This window comes from Colletotrichum orchidophilum, assembly GCF_001831195.1.
Source record: "Colletotrichum orchidophilum strain IMI 309357 chromosome Unknown Scaffold_142.1, whole genome shotgun sequence".
In the NCBI taxonomy this organism is placed as follows: domain Eukaryota; kingdom Fungi; phylum Ascomycota; class Sordariomycetes; order Glomerellales; family Glomerellaceae; genus Colletotrichum; species Colletotrichum orchidophilum.
The window spans coordinates 27,814-48,774 of record NW_019173098.1 but is presented as its reverse complement, the minus strand read 5'-3'; the positions used below and the strand labels follow the sequence as shown (position 1 = coordinate 48,774).

At 53.9% G+C, this 20,961-nt stretch overlaps 5 protein-coding genes across 5 annotated transcripts; 2 read left to right on the top strand and 3 right to left on the bottom strand.

Annotated features, from left to right (window-relative positions):
* Positions 1 to 5,531: 5,531 nt before the first annotated feature.
* Positions 5,532 to 6,640, top strand: CORC01_12069 (CFEM domain-containing protein; the record flags this gene model as incomplete). The annotated part of the gene is made up of 4 exons (XM_022623691.1): positions 5,532 to 5,597; positions 5,721 to 5,901; positions 5,961 to 6,511; positions 6,572 to 6,640. 4 exons carry the CDS (start codon positions 5,532 to 5,534, stop codon positions 6,638 to 6,640), a joined length of 867 nt encoding a protein of 288 aa, XP_022469792.1.
* Positions 6,641 to 7,367: 727 nt separating this feature from the next.
* On the bottom strand, positions 7,368 to 8,861 carry CORC01_12068 (HIT zinc finger; the record flags this gene model as incomplete). Its single annotated transcript, XM_022623690.1, has 1 exon — positions 7,368 to 8,861. The coding sequence occupies one exon, from the start codon at positions 8,859 to 8,861 to the stop codon at positions 7,368 to 7,370; it is 1,494 nt and encodes a 497-aa protein (XP_022469791.1).
* A 682-nt stretch (positions 8,862 to 9,543) lies between these two features.
* On the bottom strand, positions 9,544 to 10,026 carry CORC01_12067 (uncharacterized protein; the record flags this gene model as incomplete). The annotated part of the gene is made up of 1 exon (XM_022623689.1): positions 9,544 to 10,026. The coding sequence occupies one exon, from the start codon at positions 10,024 to 10,026 to the stop codon at positions 9,544 to 9,546; it is 483 nt and encodes a 160-aa protein (XP_022469790.1).
* Positions 10,027 to 11,159: 1,133 nt separating this feature from the next.
* On the bottom strand, positions 11,160 to 13,945 carry CORC01_12066 (DENN domain-containing protein; the record flags this gene model as incomplete). The annotated part of the gene is made up of 2 exons (XM_022623688.1): positions 11,160 to 13,496; positions 13,556 to 13,945. 2 exons carry the CDS (start codon positions 13,943 to 13,945, stop codon positions 11,160 to 11,162), a joined length of 2,727 nt encoding a protein of 908 aa, XP_022469789.1.
* A 4,732-nt stretch (positions 13,946 to 18,677) lies between these two features.
* CORC01_12065 (uncharacterized protein) lies at positions 18,678 to 19,019 on the top strand (the record flags this gene model as incomplete). The annotated part of the gene is made up of 1 exon (XM_022623687.1): positions 18,678 to 19,019. The coding sequence occupies one exon, from the start codon at positions 18,678 to 18,680 to the stop codon at positions 19,017 to 19,019; it is 342 nt and encodes a 113-aa protein (XP_022469788.1).
* Between the last annotated feature and the right edge of the window lie 1,942 nt (positions 19,020 to 20,961).

Genomic DNA, 20,961 nt, shown 5'->3' with positions numbered 1-20,961 from the left:
CCTTTAGCAGTAGTATAATTGGTGTTTGTCTCATCAACTGCAGCGCTTGCACTCGCGCGAATAGGCTCGACACTGATTCAATGTCCCCTTCAAAAAGCTTGACCTATTTTGAGTAGTGGAAGGCCTCTTATCCTGCGATGCGTTTACCCACAGGTGTAATTAGACAGGTAATCAGACACCATGAGCTGGCACTTGGTCCGGCCAGCACCCGCACAAGTGACCAGTTCCGCCTTATGCGCCAAGTGTCTATACACAGTACGTTGTGCTACCTGAGCCAGACAAACGCATGCGCGGGGAACATGCCGGAGCCGATCATGACAACATCATACCGTGACCTCAACTATCCAAGGCTGCCACACTGGCACACTCATACATATATACGTTTGTATGCGTACGTGTACCCGTACGTTGGCTCCTGGCAAGCAACAACTTGAGTGCGTCCTGCCTATGGGTCAGTGGCAAGAGAGAAGCCCGGAGACGGGTCGCCTGGGACTTACATCACTCTGATCGCCTACACGTCAATCGAAACGAACAAGGGGCTACTGCTCCAATCTTCATATTGCACCCGAATCGCACCAGTAATGACACTGTAATGAGGTTCAGCCATCAATGAGGTTCAGTTGGATCAGTACGAATATTACAATTCACTCCCACGCGCCCCGACGGAATGGGTCGAAGACAGATGGGCAGCCACTGATTCGCCCGCGGAGTCGCGGTCTCTCTCGTCTGAGACGAGCCACGTCGATCTTTTGCCATGTGTAATTTATCGGGGGCAATGGTAGAGGTAGAGTTAGGGGTAGAGTGGCGCGATGAGAGCGAAGCGCTCTTGCTATTCCATCGCAATCACCATCTTTCGTAGAACCACCGAGGGGGGCTTTGGGGGGGTGGCCTTCAAGTCTTTGAACCTTCTCGAGTGTCTAACGACGTCGACAAATCTGACGACCAGTCATAATCGTCTCCTTCGAATTGCCTATGCGGCAAATTTTCCTCGTGCGCTGTAGGGCCAGCCGAAGGTTCGATGGCCATCTGCCAATAACTTCCGAACTTCATCTTACTGCAACTCTCACGGAGTCACAGTACCTGTTCTCTTGGCGGCGTGGCAGCTCTGCTTTTTCTTGTTTGTTTCACACTATTATCGGCTACACGCGTCATGCCACTAACACAACGGTCGCACCCTTTTACATGACACGAGAAAGGAGAGGGGGCGACTCTGCCGTTGCTTGTGAGCTGCCGAGTGAAGACATTTGTTTTCGAGGAGGTGTTTGGACGGAAGAGCACGGATAACACGTGTTTCGCGAGGCAGGCATTCGAGGGCGAACGCACCGATCACCACCTGGGTTGCCAGCGGTTCACGAGTCGGCAGGGATGTCACGTTCTCTCTACTACGCGTCGCACACTCGCTTCCATCAGCGCAAATTCTGGATGACAGGGGTTTTGGTGGAATCCGGTTGTGATCTTTGGCAGGCAGGATTTGCTCGAGGCCTGTTTTGTTCCTCTTTAATTTTTCCCCTTGTGATTGATCGAGAGGGACTCGACGGTCGAGGTCTCCGGATAAGGACGCGATGCCTCGTTGAGAGTCCGTAAAGTGGGTGGCTGGAGTAGTTCGGGCCGTCGTCAGGCGAGTCGCGGCGATAAGGCATTTTTATGGATCGGCCATTGAACAGCAATACGTCAGCACCTTTTCTGATCGTGGCTCCAGAAAGCGGCCGTTCCAGCAATAGCGCGTCAGAGACGTGTTCAGGGCAGACGTGCCGGCCTCGTCGACCGATCTCAACCCATCGTTGGTCCAGCCTGGTCTGACTGCGATGTGCGCAGACCGAGGTGAACTCGGGTGCTTCATCTCTGATGTCTTGGAGCATCTACCACGACATTGCTACCCTCGTCCTGTCTCTCGACGCGACCTTTCGACGGTGGTTGGTTAGAAGCAGAGATTTACTTGTTTCTCGTCTCAAGGTCAACCGCCGTAGTGGCCTAGCGTGGAAAGTTGGAAAAGGCTCATTGAGTAGGGGGGGCTGCCTCCCGATGCGGGACAAACCCTTGGCGAGCTGAGGGATGGGTCCAGTCCCGACAAGATTCGACCAGGGGCCATGGCAACCACCAGCCCCTGGCGTTGGCCCGGGCGGGAGCGCAACGTTGGGGAACCGAATGGCGGTGTTGGTGGGGCGGGGACCTGACGGATGTGCCGTCGCTGAAAGGGCGATGCAGAGCGATGCAGAGCTGGTTTTGGGGCTACTGCGTAGAACGGTACTGATCTCCAGGTCCCACCACGCCGCCGACGCTCTACACTATTGAGAGGTAGCGTGGTGCAGCATGGAAGCTGGCGGTCAACTTGGCATATTGGTCGTTTCCGTTCAGATACCTAGCCTGCGTGGGGAGACCCATACGCGCTCCGAAGTCAGAGGAATCAACTTTGAAAGGGAGCAGCGAGATGGTTCGGCTCACACGAAGTTTTGGCACGAAGGAAGCAGTTGTATGTCTCATGGCATCCGGCGCAGAGGCATCTTGATACAGAAAGGAACAAAAAAGAAAGGGAAAAGTGTGGGAGAAAGTCGTTGGTATGTGGGAATTGACTCTCAAATCCCCAAGCGGAGGAACCTAGCCCATTCCCTGTCGTTTCCCTCCCCATCCTTTCCCTTTTTGCCGAACCTGCCCAATCAAATATCATGGGACAAAGTGTGGAGCGCCACGGCGCCACAACAGAGGGCCCCCGGTGTCATTGACGAATCAGACGCGACGATGTGCATTTGATTGACCTCATCCCTCTTGGTACAGTGATAGCCACACAACCACGTCCGCCCCAGACCTTGCCAGCTAGCACTTTTTTCCTTGATTCCAGCTGTCACTGCGACTCTCCCTCAGTGGCTCGGCGGCATCTGTCTGCCCACGATGATTTTTCTTCTGCCGTCGACCTTCGTCACTCTGTAAGCTATGCTGCCGACTTCCGGCTGCCTCTTTCTAGTGCGTGATTACGGATAGAGGCCAAGCATCGAGCGATGTGCTGCTCCCAAATCAAGGCCACTGTGATGCAAGATGACCGTAGCAAGCTTTATGCGGTAGATACAGAGTACGTTGGTTGGCGCGTCATAGAGGCGAGCTGCTCCGGCTACTGCCTCCTCCTGCTTCCTCGTCTCCCGAAGCCCCGAAATTTGTTTCGAGGTTTTTTTTCAATGGCGCGTCCCCTGTTTCCCATTCCTCATTTCTGGCCCCAGAAGCTTGATTTGTCGCAAACGAAAAGTAGGCCTTGTCTCCTGCCTTTTTAGTGCTGCAAAAAGCAGGTAAACGGCATGGTTCAAACTTCCAACGCAGCAAACAAACCCCCCTCACCCCGTCTCGCAGCAAAATCGCAGTTGTTGATCCAAGCTTCCGGTAAGAAATTAGCTAGAGCCTACCAACGAGGCTCGGAGTTCTGGTTGCTGGGCAGGGTTCTGACAAAGGATTTCACTTGACATGGCATCCATTGCCTTAGCCTGCAGACTCGCACGTCCCCCAGCCTTCTTGCGTTAGTTTGGTGGTTTGGCAGTGTTTGACAGCGTTGCAGCAAAAGGGATGGAGTCGAAAGTGCGTCAGAGCTCAGGCCGAACGAGACCACATGGCACCAGGTCTTTTCACTACTTGCTGGAAAGTAAGAGCTTGGGTCGGGGGCCTCGGGGGTTGGAAAACTCCCGGCTAGACGCTGGCTGCTCGCGGCAGCGGCAGGGTTACCTCAGGATGATCCTGGTCCACATCGCATATCGACCCCGAAAGTAGGTCACATCTCTCATCTCCTTGTGAGATCTAGGCCGCGCTGGCCCCCAAGATTGGTGTCTTGGGATATTACAATTTACTCGAGGGGTACTTCGCCGGGAGCCAATTTCGCCTGTCGAGGCTGTTTGCCCACCTTGTTCTGCTCACGATTAGAATTCAGCTTGCCTCGCAAGATAAGCGTGCAAGCGTGGTCGGTCCTAGCTGAGATGCCAGCCACCGGGCCGACGACTCTCGGGTCTCGGAAGCAGAAGAGGATCAAGATGCAGCTTTGGGGTTGTGGCTGAGGATCCAAGCAGGGTTTTTCTTGTCTTGTTCCTTGGTGCTGGAGTTGCCGGCATGGAGCAACGAGCGAGCTCCGCTTGGGGCCGAGAGCTGTGCACACCAATCTGGCGCCACTTTGCTGCAACACTACCTACCTTAACCTGGAAGGTAGATGAATTCCACATCAGATACCCACATCGATTGACTACCTTAGCTCCGGGCGGCTTCTCATTTGCTGGCTAGCGGCATGTCAACGTCAGGACAAGCGTGAGAGGCAAAGCCGACTAAAGTTGGGCCAAGTACTAGTGTAAAGATGGAGCCGAGATGACATGGTTCTCCAAAATCTGGCTATCAAACAACCTTGTTCAACGGGAAAGCCCACCTCACATTTCACCGCAGATGCTAAAGGTATCTGCAGACTCAGACCAAGTCAAGGTACCTTACCTTGCCCAATGGTGCGAATTAGTGGCCAGGAAATAAGGCCCGCCCATGGACTCAGGTCTACGGGTTAAGGTAGGTAGCAAAGCAGCCAGGTAGGAAGGCACGGCACCGGGTTCGTACGCCGTGCCCAACTGTCTTCCCGCGCCTTCGTCCCCCGATTGACTTATAAACGGGAAGGCACTCCCTTCTCCTTCCTCGATCCTTCCCTCAGTCCTTCAATTAAGGTGCTCGACTCCACGTGACATTGTTTATCCACCTCGATTTGGCACTCTCAAACAGCTGTCCCCCGGATTATCAACCGAGACACCTTAGCTCACCTCACCTCAGCACACCTCGAGTCCCACCAGCTTTCCTCATATACACCAGACTCTCCCATCAACTCATCCCACACACTTTCGCTCCACCACTCCCACGAGATACTCTCAAGCACGCCTTCAACAGCCTCGACAGCTCTGACATCAATACCAATCGTAGGTAAGTCGATATATCGAGATCTCTAGCATCACGAGCCTTCATTACTGCTCTAGCTTCACTTTCCCTTTCCCCCCATCACCAGCTACTTGCCTTAACTTCTGGCTTTTTTGCCTGGGTTTTCAAGGACAAGGAAAGCAGAATAGTGGCACATCGTTGTTTACCTGCTTATGTGCGACCTTGGACCTGCCTCATTCTTTCCCTGTTACACCGCACCTTCCCTCAGGCGCAGCTTCCCAAATTTGTGCAACCTTCATTTCCCTCACCACCTCCCACCCACCACTTCATGACTTTTTTTTCCCCCTTTCCACCACCACCAAAGTTGTCTCTCCTCCCTCTTCCACTTCACCAACCTTTTTCGTTCCTCAACATCACAAACAATCTCTTACGCTTTGTTCTCAAGCCCACACACGATCCTTGTCACCAGGTAATCTTGTTCCTTGATAGCCTCTGCGACTGCCTCTTCTCACATTCTTGTTCTATTTTCTGTTCGTCTGATCACAAAAATTCGAGCTTCGCTAACCCTCTCTACCTAAAGGTTCTTCATTGTCGACTTCGTTCTCGAACACGACTCACTCTTCCAGTCTTACAGAACACATCAACACTCATTCACAATGAAGTCCGCTATCATCCTCGGTGCTGGCCTTCTCTCTGGTGCCATGGCCCAGGGCGCCTGTGGTGTAAGTAATTTTTGTCCCTCCGCTGTTGGCATGGAAATTCAGTCGCATGGATTTTTGCGTTCAAACTATTCTACCTTCAAAACTTCGTTGGGAGAGCATCTGGGATTCTAACTTGAACAACAGACTGGCTGCATCTCCGCCATGCAGGGTCTCGCCTCTGACCTTGGCTGCACTGCTGGTGACAACGCCTGCCTTTGCCGCAACCCCAACTTTGCCTATGGCATTCGCGACTGCTCTTTCCAGAGCTGCGCTGATGCTTCCGATGCTGAGGCCGCTGTTGCCGCTGGTATTGAGCTCTGCCGCCGTGAGTACTGCGCCTTATCTTGGAGTTGATTTAAATAAATCCACTAACAACTAACTCAGAGGCTGGTGTTGTTGTCACCGTCATCCCTGGTGCCACTGTCACCCAGCCTACTGGCACTTCGACTGTCACCGCTGTTCCGGTCGTTTCCTCGATCTTCTCTGAGATCACCTCCGGTGGCAGCACCATCACCACCCTCCTTGGTGTGACCACTCTTGCTCCCTCCGTCTCTGGTGGCAGCGAGTCTGCGACCCCTAGCCCGGTGTCCACCTCCACCTTCACCACCATTGTCACCAGCGGCGAGTCCACCATCACTTCCGTTGGTGAGACCACCCTCTTCGGTGTTGGTGGCGTCCCTGGTGCCACCTCTCTTCCCCAGACTGCCGTCACCACCGAGCCTGTTGTTAGCACCATCACCTCTGGCGGTAGTGTCATCACCTCGACCGTTGGCTCGACCACCGTTCTCTCCTCCCTCACTGGAGGTGAGGCTTCCAGCGCCCTCTCCAGCCAGGCCAGCGAGGCTACTGGTGCGACTACCACCGCCAACTCTGAGTCTGGCACTGCCACCGGCACTGCCACCGGCACCGCTGCCAGCTCCAGCTCCAGCGGCCTTGTAAGTTCTCAACAGTCTGCCTGCCTTCATCTACACCATCGTATTAACATGTATACCTAGGCCAAGCAGACCGCTGTCCCGGTTGCCGGCTTTCTGGCCGCCGCTGGCTTCGTCGCTATGCTTATCTAAGCCTTCTGCTCAGATGATGTTCTTGCTTTTCTAAGTTGCGGTAAATACCCGCCTGGACCCATAATCTTGGTTTCGACATCCGAATTCATCCTCGCCCTCTACCAAATTCCTACTTGACACGACACGGTTGTGACGGGTACATTTTAGTGAAATGGACAGGGAAGATGAGGTGTGGAATAGGGATGATTCGGAATTTTTTCTGGAGGGTCAATCAGGCACAATGAGTTTCTGGGCCGTTGATTTTCAGACGGCAGTTAACAATGGTTTGACGATACAAATGGCTTTACACAAGGGACGTAATGACTTGACGGACTGATATCCAATGTGGTTTTGGTGGCCAGCATAGGCACATCGTAGGCATTTGACCGTAAAACGGTGGTGGTGAGGTAGCTGGGGGGCATGTTTGTCCCAAAATAGCAAAGCAATTTTCCACCAGTCTGATGACTTCGGCCACTTGTGACGCGATGCGCTTTCGTGACGCGAGCTCTACTTTGCTGTAGTGGCTCGACGTTTATCATGGAACATTTCACGACACGGCCCGTAGTGTCTCTGCGGATTCGAATAGGATTATGTCAGTTGTGTTTTCTTTAAGCATTGTATGGTAACCATGGTGAGAAGATCATGATCAAGCAAGCGTTCTGTTGTTGACCGTGAAAATGTACAAAGGCTGCAGTGCCTCGAGGGTATCATGATATTCTATCTAGGTAGTATTGTACAAAAGCATGTCTCACGCCAGCTTCTTCTTCAACAGGGCCAACTTGGCAGCGAGACTGGCGCTGATTCCTTCGTCGCTTTCCGAATCTGTCCCAGAGCTGCTCGTGGTGGTGTCATCGTCTTCCTCGCCCAAACTTTGCTCGGCGATGATCTGGTCTACGGCGGCAGCGAACCGATCAACGTCGGCGTCGGCGAGATCCTCGTCACTGTCGTCACCGTCACTCGGTAGCTCGCCATCCTCCAGATTCTTGCGAGGTTTCTTCGCCTTGCCGCCGCCCCTTTTACCATTGCCCTCGAGCTTCCGTTTAGGAATAAGACGTACGGGTTTCGGTTCCTGGAGCAACGTCACCGGTAGGGCCGCGGCAGCTTCGACGACGTAGATTGTAGGGAACTCGGGGACCGTTGTATCACGCAGGGCTTCGCCGAGGGGCGTCGTCGCGTCCACGGCGTGGACGACCGTCTTGCCCGTCGCTGCCGTCGCCGCGGACGTTGTACCGGTGACGTAGAACGAGTATCTACTCTTTTGCGCCTCCTCTTCCTCCGTGATGCCCGTGAAGGGCTGGACGCCGGTATGAGGGGTCCAGGTGCCGCGCGGAGAGGAGGACTGCATGCAGAAGCGGCCGGGGTGCCAGGCGCCTGTTTCCGTGTCCTGGGCCGTGGCGATGGACTGGCCCGGTTTATGGTGGTGTTTACGGCGTTTCTTGGTTCGGCTAGGGCCGCCGGCGTTGGCGTTGGCATCCTGGGCCTCGTCTTCGTTGTCTGGTTGCTGGCGTTGCTGGGTTTTCCTGGCCTGCTCGTCGTTGAACGACTTCTGTCCGGCGACGAAGGCCTTGTAGAGCGGTACGTCGTCGAGCGCCTTGGCCAGTATCTTCTTTGTCGCTGTCGTACCTAAAACCCGTCCACCCTCCTCATATTGCGATGGCGCCAGTGTCCCCACGGACGGAACGAGCAGCCACTCGACCTGCCAGTTGATTCTTCCAGAGGCCCTGCTGAAGTTGGTCCCGTTCTCCCTCTGCCTCACCATGCCGACTGGCGCACGCTTCATTAGGATACCAAATTTGCCCAACCTCTTCTTGAAGGGTATACTCGAGAGCGCCTCCTGCCTCGCGCCGCCTGGGCCATTGTCCCCTCGCAGGACCTCGGTGACCAGTACCCTCTTTTTGCGCCCATCGCGCCCTGTCTTCCACTGCACGCTGCGCACCTCAACCGGCCGCAGGTCCTCAGGCTTCAGGAGGTGTCTCTCCTCGATAATCTCCTTCTCGGAGCGCTGGACGGCGCGCTCGATACCCGAGAGGAAGTTGAAGTCGTGGTCGACACCCGCGGCCGTCTTGAGCTTGGAAGGCGGGACGTAGGCCGTCGCGTCGCGGATGCCATTGCACGAAGACCAGGACTTGTGGCGCTTCGTACAGGTCAGGGAGCAAGTCTGGAGCGTGCAGCGCGGGCACTTGTATTTGGGAGGCTCGATGTGGCAGATTGCGCAGAGGCTTGTGAGGAGAGGGTCGGCCATGGCCGCTTCGTGTACGTGTTTTGTCGTTGTCAACGAGGACTCTGGGGGAAAATGGAAATCAATAATTAGATTGGTGCAACATAGATGGTGTAATTAGAGCTCAATTACTGACTGACATTGTCGTGATAAGCTTGTAAGGCTGATGAAGACGACGGGACCAGGGAACTTTTTCTGTTATCGTTGGCTTATCGGTATTGGAGGACCTAGCCCCACTCGCTTCAGGTACCTTACCTATCTTACCTACCTAAGGAATACCTAGAGCAAGGTAAGGCAAGACGTCGCATTGCCGGCTAAACCCATCTTCCGGCACCGCTGCACCAAGACTGGACATGATCAACACACCTTCAATAAGCCCAAGTTTCGCCAACAAATAATGGCCGGGGTGACAAAGTAATAATCATCAACTTTTTACAGTAGAGGTGGCCGCACTAGTGACCGACGAAGGCGGTCTCTTCTATGCGTACACCCACTCCAAGAGTAGCGTACTGATGTTACAAGAGGATCGCCTGAGGAATCTAACCCACTCCTCGAAGGTCGCCCATGAAGGAAAGTAAGAGAGGAGGGCAGGTGCTCAATGCCCAATGGATCGATAGTAGACTTCCAATCACCGCTCTTCACGCTCAGGGTGTTCCCCCTCTGCGTCCTCGGAATATTCCTCCTCTTTGTTCTGGGAGGCTTCCTACTACTCGCATCGTTCGACGATAGCGTCCATTATCATATGAACCTGGTGTGACACCTCGTTGATTTCTTCTGGGGTAATCCGCAAAACCGAGTCAAAGCCATGCCCCTTCATCCAATAGTTCATCGACTCAGCAGAGCCGACGCCGAAATAAGTGGCCATGCCAACGGCCAGGCTTCTTTGCACGTAGAGTCCTGGTGTTGGGAATGGGAACTGGTGGAAGTAGTTCTGCCAGATTTCCTGCCTACCCCGTCTGTTGCTGTCCTTGACATGGACAAGCGCCGACACGAAATGGAAATAGAGGAAGCGTGGTGCTGGCTGTTTGTCGTTGAGGAATTCCAACCTCCGGCCATCGAGGTCCCTGGCGGCGACGTGAAGCCTGATAGGACTCAAAGCATATGCGACCGGTACGTTTTTGATCTCCATACAGATCATGTTGGTTCGCCATCGTGTAGTGGGAGTGTCGGCCGCATCTACAGGCACCATAAACGATTGATTTTCGTCGAACCAACCTTCAGCCACTCTTGGTGCGAGGCCTACAACCACAAAGCCGCAAACGTCGTACCTCACTTCATCAATTTCGAGGACATGGGTGAGCTTCTGTTCGGGCAAAAGGACGGAGTCCCTTCGAAGCCTACAGAGTGCGTTCTTGCTGTCGAGACAGGTTCAGGCCTGCCCTGGGCCATTGCCTTTGATGGCTCTCGATTCGTCGTCTATTTGGTTATGATCCTGCCAACTATAGAAACTGTTGTAGTACTTCAAGGCGTCTGAACACCAAGTTTCGGTGTGGCCGGCTTGGGGCGCTCATGGACGGGATCTTATTGCCGATATAGCAGGAAAAGACACGGAGGAGACTGACTGACATTTCACTCAGCATGGCTCATGGGACATGCCAAATAAGAAACCAGGGTGGCGCATTTCTAAAACTCTAACGCCATCAAAGTCTTTTAGCAAGCCCGCCTCCTATCCCATCCTAGCCGAGTCATCCATATACCGCGTATCATTGCGCCATTCGCAGGGTGCCTCGTATGGCCTTTGTCGGCATACGAGTTCACTTGCTTTCGCATTTATCAAGCCCTTCAGTCCGAAGGAATACTCAAATCTTTTATCGGTAGGACCGGCACTTGTTAAATGCTGGGCTCCAGGACAAAGTAGGTTATGGGGCTCGCATGGTGATCCAGTCCAGTGAGTAGACTTATTAAGCACCATCAGCACGTTTGTAACGGTGGATTCCTTCAACTCTCGCCGGATTCGGATTGTGGGTACTAAATAAGGAGGGACATGAACTGAACTAAGCGGGAGGTTCCACCCTCGTAGATACAAATGATATAAAAATCGTGAGAACGTCCAATCCGGACACCAGCGAGCCCTGTTCAATTATCCCAGGCAGAAAAAAATGACATTCGTCGTGTGAAGAAAGACAGAAAAATGAAAAATAGCTAACGCCTGACGCAACGAAATTTGGTCCACGACCGCAAGTAGCAAAAAGGTATCAGGCAAAAAGATGTATGCACAATGTCGGTAAATCGTCCTCCCCGTCGACCGAGGAGGGGGAAAAGAAGTCCTCTCTAGTCGCTTGTTACTCCTGATATTCTGTCGAAACCGCCCAGGATAGTTCTCTAGCGGGTGCCGCCGAGAGCGCTGATGCGTGCTCCAGACGGGCGGTGGATGAGGCTGTCAGTGTGCTTGCCAACGTTCTGCTGGGGCATCGTCTCAGACTCGCTGCGATTCCCCTCAAAGTCCTCCTCGTCCTCGACAATCTTGGTAGGAATGTCCTGGTGGATCATGTACTGCTGACTTGAGCGTTCGGGAGTCGCAGCGCTAGAAGCGAAGGACATCGCTGTGCTACTCCGGTTGGGGACCAGGTCCGGAGTAGGGGGGATGCTGGATATCCGACCAGAGGCAGGGTGGAGATGGCTGTCTTCACCCATGTCGGATGTTGCGTTTGACTGGGTCTCGTGACCGTCATCGCTATGGGTGGCAGAGAGGTTGCTGCGACGGCGTTGAGCGCGAAGGCGGGCGGCACTGGCAGAACGTTCGTCAAAGTCGGCATCCTGGGCCAGTTGCAGACCCTCTACGGCAGCCTGACATTGCTCAGCAATGTTTCTAATGATGTGCGCAATGGCATCAGTCTTGTCCTTGAGGTGGCGGTCGGCCACATCCTTGAAACTTGAGGTGGAGAGCCTCTTGTTTGCCTCGGCGGCAGCAGAGAGAAGACGGGCCTGGTTGACATCGGCTTCCCTGGGAGTAATGCCGTCCTCACCCATCTCTGGCACAAAGCCTTCCTCGATCTCGTGCGCCAAGTCGTCGGGCTTGGTCAAAGACTGGACCAGGTGCTCCATGTGATGGCTCTGTCCGCCAATCAGGCTGCGCAGATGCAGCACAACGCGACGAGCCTCGTCACGCTGCCTGAGGATAGTGACGTTGGTGTGCTGAAGGGCGGCGAGCTCCTTCTTGTTGCGCTTACGCTCGCGTTCAAGCTCCTCGGCAATCTCCTGCTGGAGAACCAGAGCCTCAAGAGCATCATCACGCTGCTTCTCAGTAGCGCCGAGGCGAACGTTAAGACGACCGTTGTCATCCTTCTGCTGATCAATGAGGCCCGCAAGGCGTCTGTTTTCCCTCTTGTGAGTCTCAATCTTGGCCTTGAGATCCTGGGTTTCCTTGGTGAGCTGTTCAGCAAATGCCTGGAATTTGAGGAACTGCTGCTTCCAGCTCTCTAGCTCCTCGTTGAGGTAGTTGTTGCGTTTCGTAACCTTGTTGAGCTCGGTGTCCATGCGACCCTTCAGGTTGATGAAGTCCTGCCAAGCCTCAAGAGCATCACGAGAGTACTGGTTTCTCTCGCGAACAATCTCGTTAAGATGTCTCATCGAGACCTTGGTCATCAAGGGCTTCTTGACGGAGCCACCGAAAACAGCCTTAATGCCAGTGTTGCGGCCCATCTTCTCGCAGACGTGGTCCATAACGGCCATGACGGTGTCCTGATTCCACCATTCGGGATCTTGGATGGACTCGACTTCTCCACGCATGACGATGATCTGGCCGGCGGGGACGAGCTTGCCACCGCCATAAGCGGAGCGGAGATGGGGAGGAACTCCGGAGGGAGTAACATCTCCGTTGAGAGATTGTGTGAGGCGGGTGACAAACTTGTTGCGCTGGCTAGGGTTGAGTGCAGTCGGGGGGCTGGAAGTGAGGACAAAGTTGCGGTCGAGGTCGACAACCAGTGCGTCCGTTGGTGCAGTGAACAGAGAGCGGCACTCGGCAGTGACACCGAGGATGTAGGGACCGGGTTCCTGGACCAGATCCTTGGCATGGCGAGCATGCACAACCGGGACGTAGAGACCACTCCATTCGTAGACGCGAACGCAGTATCTGACAGTCTCTGCAGCCATGGTGAGCATAGCCGGGTAGTGACTGACGAAGATGATGCGCCGAGTTGGCGAAATGGCGGCCTCAACGACACCAACAATATTGGGGATGGACAAGCAGCAGAACAATGGCCACATGGCAAAGTTCTGAAAGCCAGTCGGCGACGATGGGAACTGGTAGCAAAGTGCGTAATCCTTCATATCGATGCGAACCAGGTCGTTGAGTCTCGGAGCCGGGAAGCTGAGGATGCGCGAGACCTCCTCAGCATGAAACAGGTTGGTAGCCTTGTTCCAGTGGATCCACATGCCTCGCAAGTAATCTCCAAGAAGGTTGTACAGCGGGTACCGAGACAAGAATGATAAGCAGTACGGAATCCAGTACGTCTCATCAGGGTTGTCGTAGTAGTCTGGCTCGGTTCTCTTGCGCAGATCTCGAATTGTCTCGGCCCTCTTCTCGTCGGCTCGAGACCACACGCGGAGACAGATTCCGTACAAAGTATGGGATGAATCTTGCTGCAAAACGAAGGCATGGTGGACGCAGTGAGGCTGGCTGCGGCCGGTGCAGATCTCAACGTCGTGGGGAAAGCAAGCCTGTAACATGTAAGCCACTCAGACTCTAAACAACAAATGGACGGCAAACGGCCACTAACCCGCATGGCAGCGTGCAACGAGCTGGCAATCTCGTTGTCTTGTTCCAACCTCGGACTGCTTCCAAGAATCTCGGGCAGCCAAAATTGTCCAACAGCGCCCTTCATGTGGCCAATCTTGCCCTGTGCTGGCGCTGGGGCTTTGACCCATTGTGAAGGTTCCCTACCAACACCGCAGACCATATAGGCATGAGTAAGCGTCTTTGGGGTGCGCTGCTGGGGTTTCGCGTTCAGAGTCGAGGGGATCGGCTGGGTGATGCGCGAATGAAGGGAGGAGGTGCGGCTCGGAATAATGAGGTTGTTGTCTCCTTGATCACGGGTGGTAGGTCGGCCATCGCGGTCGCCGGTCCGGGGCCGTGTGAAGGACGAATGTGCGTTCAACGAAGGTGCCATTTCGTCGGTGATTAGTCGTCAAGAAAGAAAAATTAGGTTGAGGTTGTTAAGGTGGACGTGGAAGCCGAGAAGGTGACGGATGATCCAGGCCACACACGAGCTGCCCAGCGTGTCGAAGGAAAAGGGCCTAGATCGATTCGATAAATCGAGACGTCAGGGAAGCTATCCAGAGAGCAACCTCTCGTCAAGTAATCGTTGGTCGAGAGAGTTGCTCAAAAGCGCGCCATTCGAAGGAGCCTCGGAGACCAACGTGGATTGTCTGGTCCGGTCGAGCGAGAGATGAGGCTCTGGCACAGACTGGTTGCTTGACTGACTGGCTGCTCGGTGACAGGTGGGGGGAGAGAAGAAACAAAAAAGGAGGAAGGAAGGGGGAGAGATCGAAGACAAGACAAGAAGAGGCAGTTCCAGCTGAGGTAAAAGGGGAGAGATGTGCCAGGGGGGGGTGTTGGGATAGGAGGACGGGGAGGAGAGGAGAGAGAGGGTGTGTGGGAGAAACAAGAGGCAGATGGCGAGAAAGCGAGGGTGTGCCACTGGCGGGCGAGCTAGGATGAAGCGAAAGGGGACCAAGCACCCGACGCGAAGCTGGAAGAGGAAGTGTACGGTCGAGCAGCAGCAGCAGCGGTAGGTCAGAGTACAAACAGTGTGCCCGCGTCCGTGTGTGTGTGTGTGAGGTGTGTAGAGATGAGACGGACAGAGACAGGGGCGGCGACAGAAACACAGGCCAAGAGATGCAGCGACTTTGAGTACGGAGTAGAGCAACCGACCGGGGGACGGGGAATTAAGGTCTGCAGCCAACGTGCGGCGCAATGGTAGTAGTCCGGTTCCTCTTGGATGCAGGTTCCAATGATGTACCTCTGCCGGTATTCTTAGCGCATCATGGGGCAAGACAGGTAGCTCCATACAACCAACCGCAGGCTTGGACCAGCGAAAACCACCACCTCAAGTCCTGAAAGGAAAGGGAGCAGGACATGGCTGGAGGGGCGACCAACTTTCCGTAACTGTGGACTACTTTGGAATTACACAGTGAATGAGGGAGCACTGTGAGGCTGCAGGCCTGTGAGGGGAGGAGGCACAGAGAAGAGCCGTTAGCAGGTACGGTCGGGACACAGATGGGGCAATGGACGGATGTGCAAGGGGAGGAGGCATGCAGCGCAGTGTTGAGGTTCCACTGCTACCTTAGACAGGGGTTGAGGTGGGGTTCAGGAACACGCGGACAGGGGTCACACCATCTATTCAACTTTCCACCACGGAAGGCACCCGGCCATATGTGATGCTTCCAACCTGCCCGATATCTGCAAGGTACACAGCAAGTACCTTAGTCAAGTACGGAAACGTACCCGGTTGCTCACTGTTGACGTTGGGAACAAGGTGATGGGCACGCCGCACCAACTGCGCGCCAGATGGAGACGGCAGCTTCACGGTGGCTCGTCGAGTTGGAGTCGCGGCGTGGCCCTCGAGATGGGGATCGTCCCGGGGGTTTAACTCTCGTTGCTGCTGCTGTTGCATCTCGGACGGGAGGCCATGGTATGACACGCTTCCGTACGGCGTCTTGAGCCCCTCGCGTTTGGAGGTGGTCAGCACTACCTTGGACAGCCTGCCTCACTCGCACTCGCATTACAGGTACAAGTGTAGGTGCAGGAGACCCTGAGGTGGAAACTGTTTCTCTCTTGCTTACTTTTCCTTTGTGGACTGAGACATTACCAGCTTCCGCCATGTCTGCGACGAGGAAACGTATCAGTCGACGGGCAAAAGCCAAGCAAGTACGGTTAGAGCTTCCAACAGCTTTCCCAGCTTCCAATTCCCGACTCACACCGAAAACCTGCCATTGTCCTCGACATGAAGAAAGGAGACGCGATAGTTGCATGGCAGCTGGAGCAGGGAAAATAAGACACAACCCAACATCTGACATCCCGTCAGCACCAACCAACCCCCAAAGAGCCAAGCGCGATCCTCCTCAGAGAGGAGGACCGTTGAAGGAAACATTTGAAAGAAGTCAGTAAAAGACAAAACGAAACAAAGCCGACCCGGGCCTATTTCTACCTAGGTACTCTAGACTTTGTATCCGTACGCTGATACGGATACGGTACGGTACGCAACAGCAGAAAGGACCCCGAATTCCAGACTACTGCAATTCGTGCAGTAATTATCGAGACCCTCAAACGATCCGATGGTCGGTCGAATCAGTCGCTCCAACTTTCAAGCCAATTGGCAAACGCAGAGACCTTCTTTGCACTCGATACTCTGTACTCGACACTGGTCAGAGAGCCATCGAATCCTGTCTTTGTTCTCTGCCGTCGCCGTTGGCTCCGGGGACTGCTAGCCGTCACGCCTCTGAGCAGCACTTGCAGCCGTAGCGACAGTAGTCACCTTCCTACTACCTTAGTAGGGTAATACCTAGGCTCCTCTCGAGTTTCGAGAGACAAGTGACTCGTGGGGGCCCGCAAAAATATGAGGAGCTAGCGCACATTTGTGAAGAGCTAGCGTCATGCGGCGGCTTGCTAGCGGCTTCAATACATTTTTTCCTCCTCTTTCTGCCCGCCCTACTCCCCTCTCAGTGACTGAGGTGATGATGGTCTTTTTTCCTCTGATACCTGTTCTTCTTATTCTGTGTGTTCCCGCAAGGTGCAGCCCGTCAAGTTCCATTCGCGCACGGGCCGCCTTTCCCCAAGAGGAACGAGGGAGGAACCCCCGGTCGACCCAGGCCGAACCCTGCAAAATCTGGACCTCCCTAGTCCTTTCCCTAATATTGAGTCCCCACCTACCACTGGTGGATACTGTCTGATTACAGCCAATGGCAGTCGCAGCTGGCGCCGCTCAGCACCGACTGCTTTCCAAGGAAATTGGCCAGTCTCGTTTGGAAATTCCGTCGTCCCTTCCTCATCCTTCCTCACCACCGCACCACAGAGTGATTGGCGATGCCGCGATTGCACCCGTTCGGAGTTCCCTGGTTTATTGGGCCTAAAACCATGACAGCTTTATACTTTGAGTCACGATTGTCGTCCCCGGCCTACCGCCTCCTGGCGTCTTACCGTCCGCCAAACGTTGGGACGCGCCCCTTCTCGCCTTTGTCTGTCCCCCGGCGCGCCGACTAGGTACTTTCTTTTGCCTGGCGAACGAATGGAGTGTGCATTGAATGGTGGACGGACCAGCCACACGGTAATTTCTCGAGTGCTAGGAACGCCTCAAAAGTTTGGACGGAATAGCACTCTGCTGATCCGGCTGTTCTTTGGCTAGGGACATCGTTACATAGTAAACATCGGCTCGATACGATTGTGCAGTTCCACGCCTAGCATCCTGGGCCGACCTCCCGATACGAACCACCATGTCACCGTGTGCCATGTGCCGCAACAACGAATCATGACTTTTCGTGTGTCTCCATGTAGCATTTTCGATGGCACTCTATCGCAACCGCAAATCACCGAGGGAAAAGGCATCCGAGCGGGCGTGAGAACCCAACTTGCCAGCCAGCCACCCATCCTGCAAAATAACGCACACAAATGCAACCTTCTAGGTACCCTTCTCCAGATGAATGACGAATTCAAGCTCAAGAAAGATCATCTGCCGAATCGCTCAAGCCCCATATCTGATCCCCCAAAGGACGCTCTCCTTGCACGGGTCGTCCCTGAAGTCTGGGACAGGATAACTCGATAGCTCCTGGTCGCTCGTCGACTGGTTGGCTAAAGGGCGTCCATGACCAGCAAACCCGGATCGCCGCACCTGCAGCACATCCCACACTAACACAGGCTTGTGTGTTTGACGAGAGGACAGATCCGTGTGGGCTGCAGCACTGCCAGCAGGACCCGGCACCTCAAAACAAGTGACGCTAGCACGTTTTTACCACTGCCACTGTGTTAACGATAGCTGTCGCATGCATGGTAGCACACGCGCTACGCGGGTCAGCCAGCTGCGCGCCATCGGCCTTAGCAGGCGCATAGTGCGAGCAAATCAACACATCAACGCTAAGCCCGGGGGCTGAAGTGGGCGGCCTGCCGGGGCGGGACCTTGGTTCCAACTTCCGCAACGCGATTCATCGGCTGCGGCTTTGCATCTTCTATCAGGGGCTTCCTTGGTTCCGCGACTGAGAAAAAAGTGTCGAATCAAGCGAGGCGGATTGCGGGACGACTGGAAGCCGCGGAAAATGTATCACGACAGAGGGCAGAAAAAGCAGAACAACACCGGAAGCCCCACGACCAAGCCCGATGCTGTTCAGGTGGTGCACATGAAGGGCCATCTATTATGGCTTTCCCGTGGTGGAGGCAAAGTTACGAGCCCCTGGTATCGGGCAGTCAGTGCTAAGTTTACGATGTCTCCGGACATGAACGAAGTGCCAGCCGCGCTAACATATGGCCCTCATTAATTGTCGTCCAACTCTTGTGTGAAAGTGGGAAGCTTTTCACTCTATGGATACTTGAACAAGGCATTTGAGAGACCGCAAACCTCCGTTGGGTCCCCTCAAGAAAGTCAGTCTGAACGCCTAGTGAGTGATCGCAGGGGCAATGCTGTCTGTTGGCGCGTGTGTTTTGCTTTGTTGATTCCACGGATGTATGGATGGATATGCTTACTCATCTGTATGCACCAGATATATTGAAACCTGTCCCTTCCCTTCCAGAAGCAGACTATGTTAATCTGCCACCCGAGGACTGGAGCTAGAGTTGCCCGCGAGTCCACCAACGTCAGCCATACGCATCATCGTCCTGGAAAGCCCGTCCCATTCACGGTTCTACCGTACTGAATGCTCGAACTCCGCCTGTCATCTACAGCAGACGCAGCCCGATTTGCACTACCGCAATTTTGTGAGGAGCGTCACATCCAGCAGGGCGCTTTGACCCGCCGCTCTGGATACCAGCCTACCAGGAGAATCTGGGTAACGACGCTGTTCCTCCTCCTCGGTGTCGGAGCACAATGCAACTTTGGATATCACGTCCGTATTAAGAGCTGGCCAGCTATACTAATGGTCCGCATAAAACACAAGCCGTGTGTCTGTAACCCGAATCATGGCCCCCACGAGCGGATTCATTCCCAATTCCACGTTACTCCGACTTTGCCTAGCCACACTACGGAGACTTTAGTGTAAACAGCCCAAAGGAAGGGATGGATCGTGGCCCTGCAGGCTCCAAAAGAGGAACTCATACTATGTAGTATTGTGATATGTCTCGAGGGGAAAAACTACTTCTGGTTATCTGGGCTACTTGCATGCGCCAACAAGCTCTGGACCAATTTACACTTGTCGGCTGCTCGTCCCATTGAAGAACTGACCTGGACCCTGTCGCGCGATCTGAGCACGAGTCCCGAAGCCCTGATCGCTGTCTTATCTTGTACGCACCACACAGATTCACCGATGGCCAGTTACAACTTACTACAGTATGTACACCAATGACCCGTTCGTCGACTGCAGTCCCAGCTTCCCATCTTGTTCGACAGCGGGCTCTCGGGCGATCCCCGTGTCCATCTATCTTGAGGTTACGGATAGTTTTGATCTCTTTAGTCAAAGTCCGCACAGGGGTGAACAACCACACAGCGTAACTGAATCCACTTAGTCTCCTGCAGGCTGCAAACACTGACCGTGAAAGTGGCATCGGGTCTGAGTGCCCATCGGCAACCCAGGCTCCGTCGCCGTTATTGAAGAGAAACCCCGGTCTCATTGGTACGTACCTGCCCGAGGGAGCCGTCACTCCGTCAAACGAAAAAAAGGAAAACAAGGAAAGAAAAAAGAAAGAACGAAAAAAGGTCCAAACGCAAGGAAACAACAGTAAGAGAGCTCCGCCGCCGATGAACTGAAAGGATAATGGCTGTCAGCACGGTCGCCGGCATAGCATCTTACGCTCCAGATTGTCCAATGTAACCTTCAGCTCGAATCCCTCGCGACCTACGTACTCCGCATGTAGGGACTTCAACACAAGAGGCACTTCATTCAACGGTCACGCCCTTCCCGGTGCCCCCAGCAGCACGGACGGTCAGACGGACACTGTGCCCGAGCCTCGCCAGCCGCTCCAATACGAAATACCTCAGCCCATGATAAATGAGTTGTCGACGCACTGTCCCTTGAGAGTATGAGCCGTCATTTATTGAAAGAGGGCGGACAGAGGTAGTTTACATAACCTTTTGACAACCAAAGTCAGCATCTGTGTCTTCCGAACGGCCGTGCGACGGGTCTGTCCTGGAATACCAATATTGACTGCCGCCATTAGCTCGGCAAAAATGGTTCGTTTCACCACGAGCGTCTGCCTTGTTTAATACTTTGAGTAGCATCCCCTGCTTGCCGTGCTCGGCCCAACACCTTGCTGTTCAACTCTGAGGCTCTGACTAGTGACGCCAAGTGGACTCTTGGCCTTCTCCATTCTGAGTGATCTGTCACCTGCTAGACTCTATGTGACTTTGTCAACCTCAATTCGTGTTACAATATCGGAATCCCCGGCCGACGTCCAACGATGCTTCGTACCGCGATCTACACCCCGCCGGGGTTCTACATGTTACTTGGTTATAAGCCTCTCGTACATACGAGATATGAACTGTAATATTATTTTTTATTATTTCCCATTACAACTTTACCACTTAAACATCGAGCCTATTAGGTGGGTGACAGAGTAGTTTTCCGGCCACATATCCATAACCACCCCTTTTTTACCACCATAACTGATATTACCAACACCCTTTCAATTCGATCATTCTATTTAGACGTACATAATGTGTGATAAATTCTAAGGCAGTTGCTTTTTCTTAAAAACGTATTTCAACAGAGGGGGAGGTGGTGGTGTTAGTGGTGAAAGAAAGTTGATTATGGACATAGGGATATTTGGTATGACCGGAAAACTATTTCGGCACCCACTTGCCTATGTTTGACGATTAGTGTACATTAGGAGTTGAGGGTCTTGACGTCAGTATCCCTCTGCAGAATCAGTATAGAAGCTACATTTTTATGGACTTATAGGGCAACTCGTCGAAGTAACATTTAGAACCCCGGCGGGGTATAGAACCTCCGCTGACCTGGGTGTCAAAGATGGCGAACGTCAATCCAG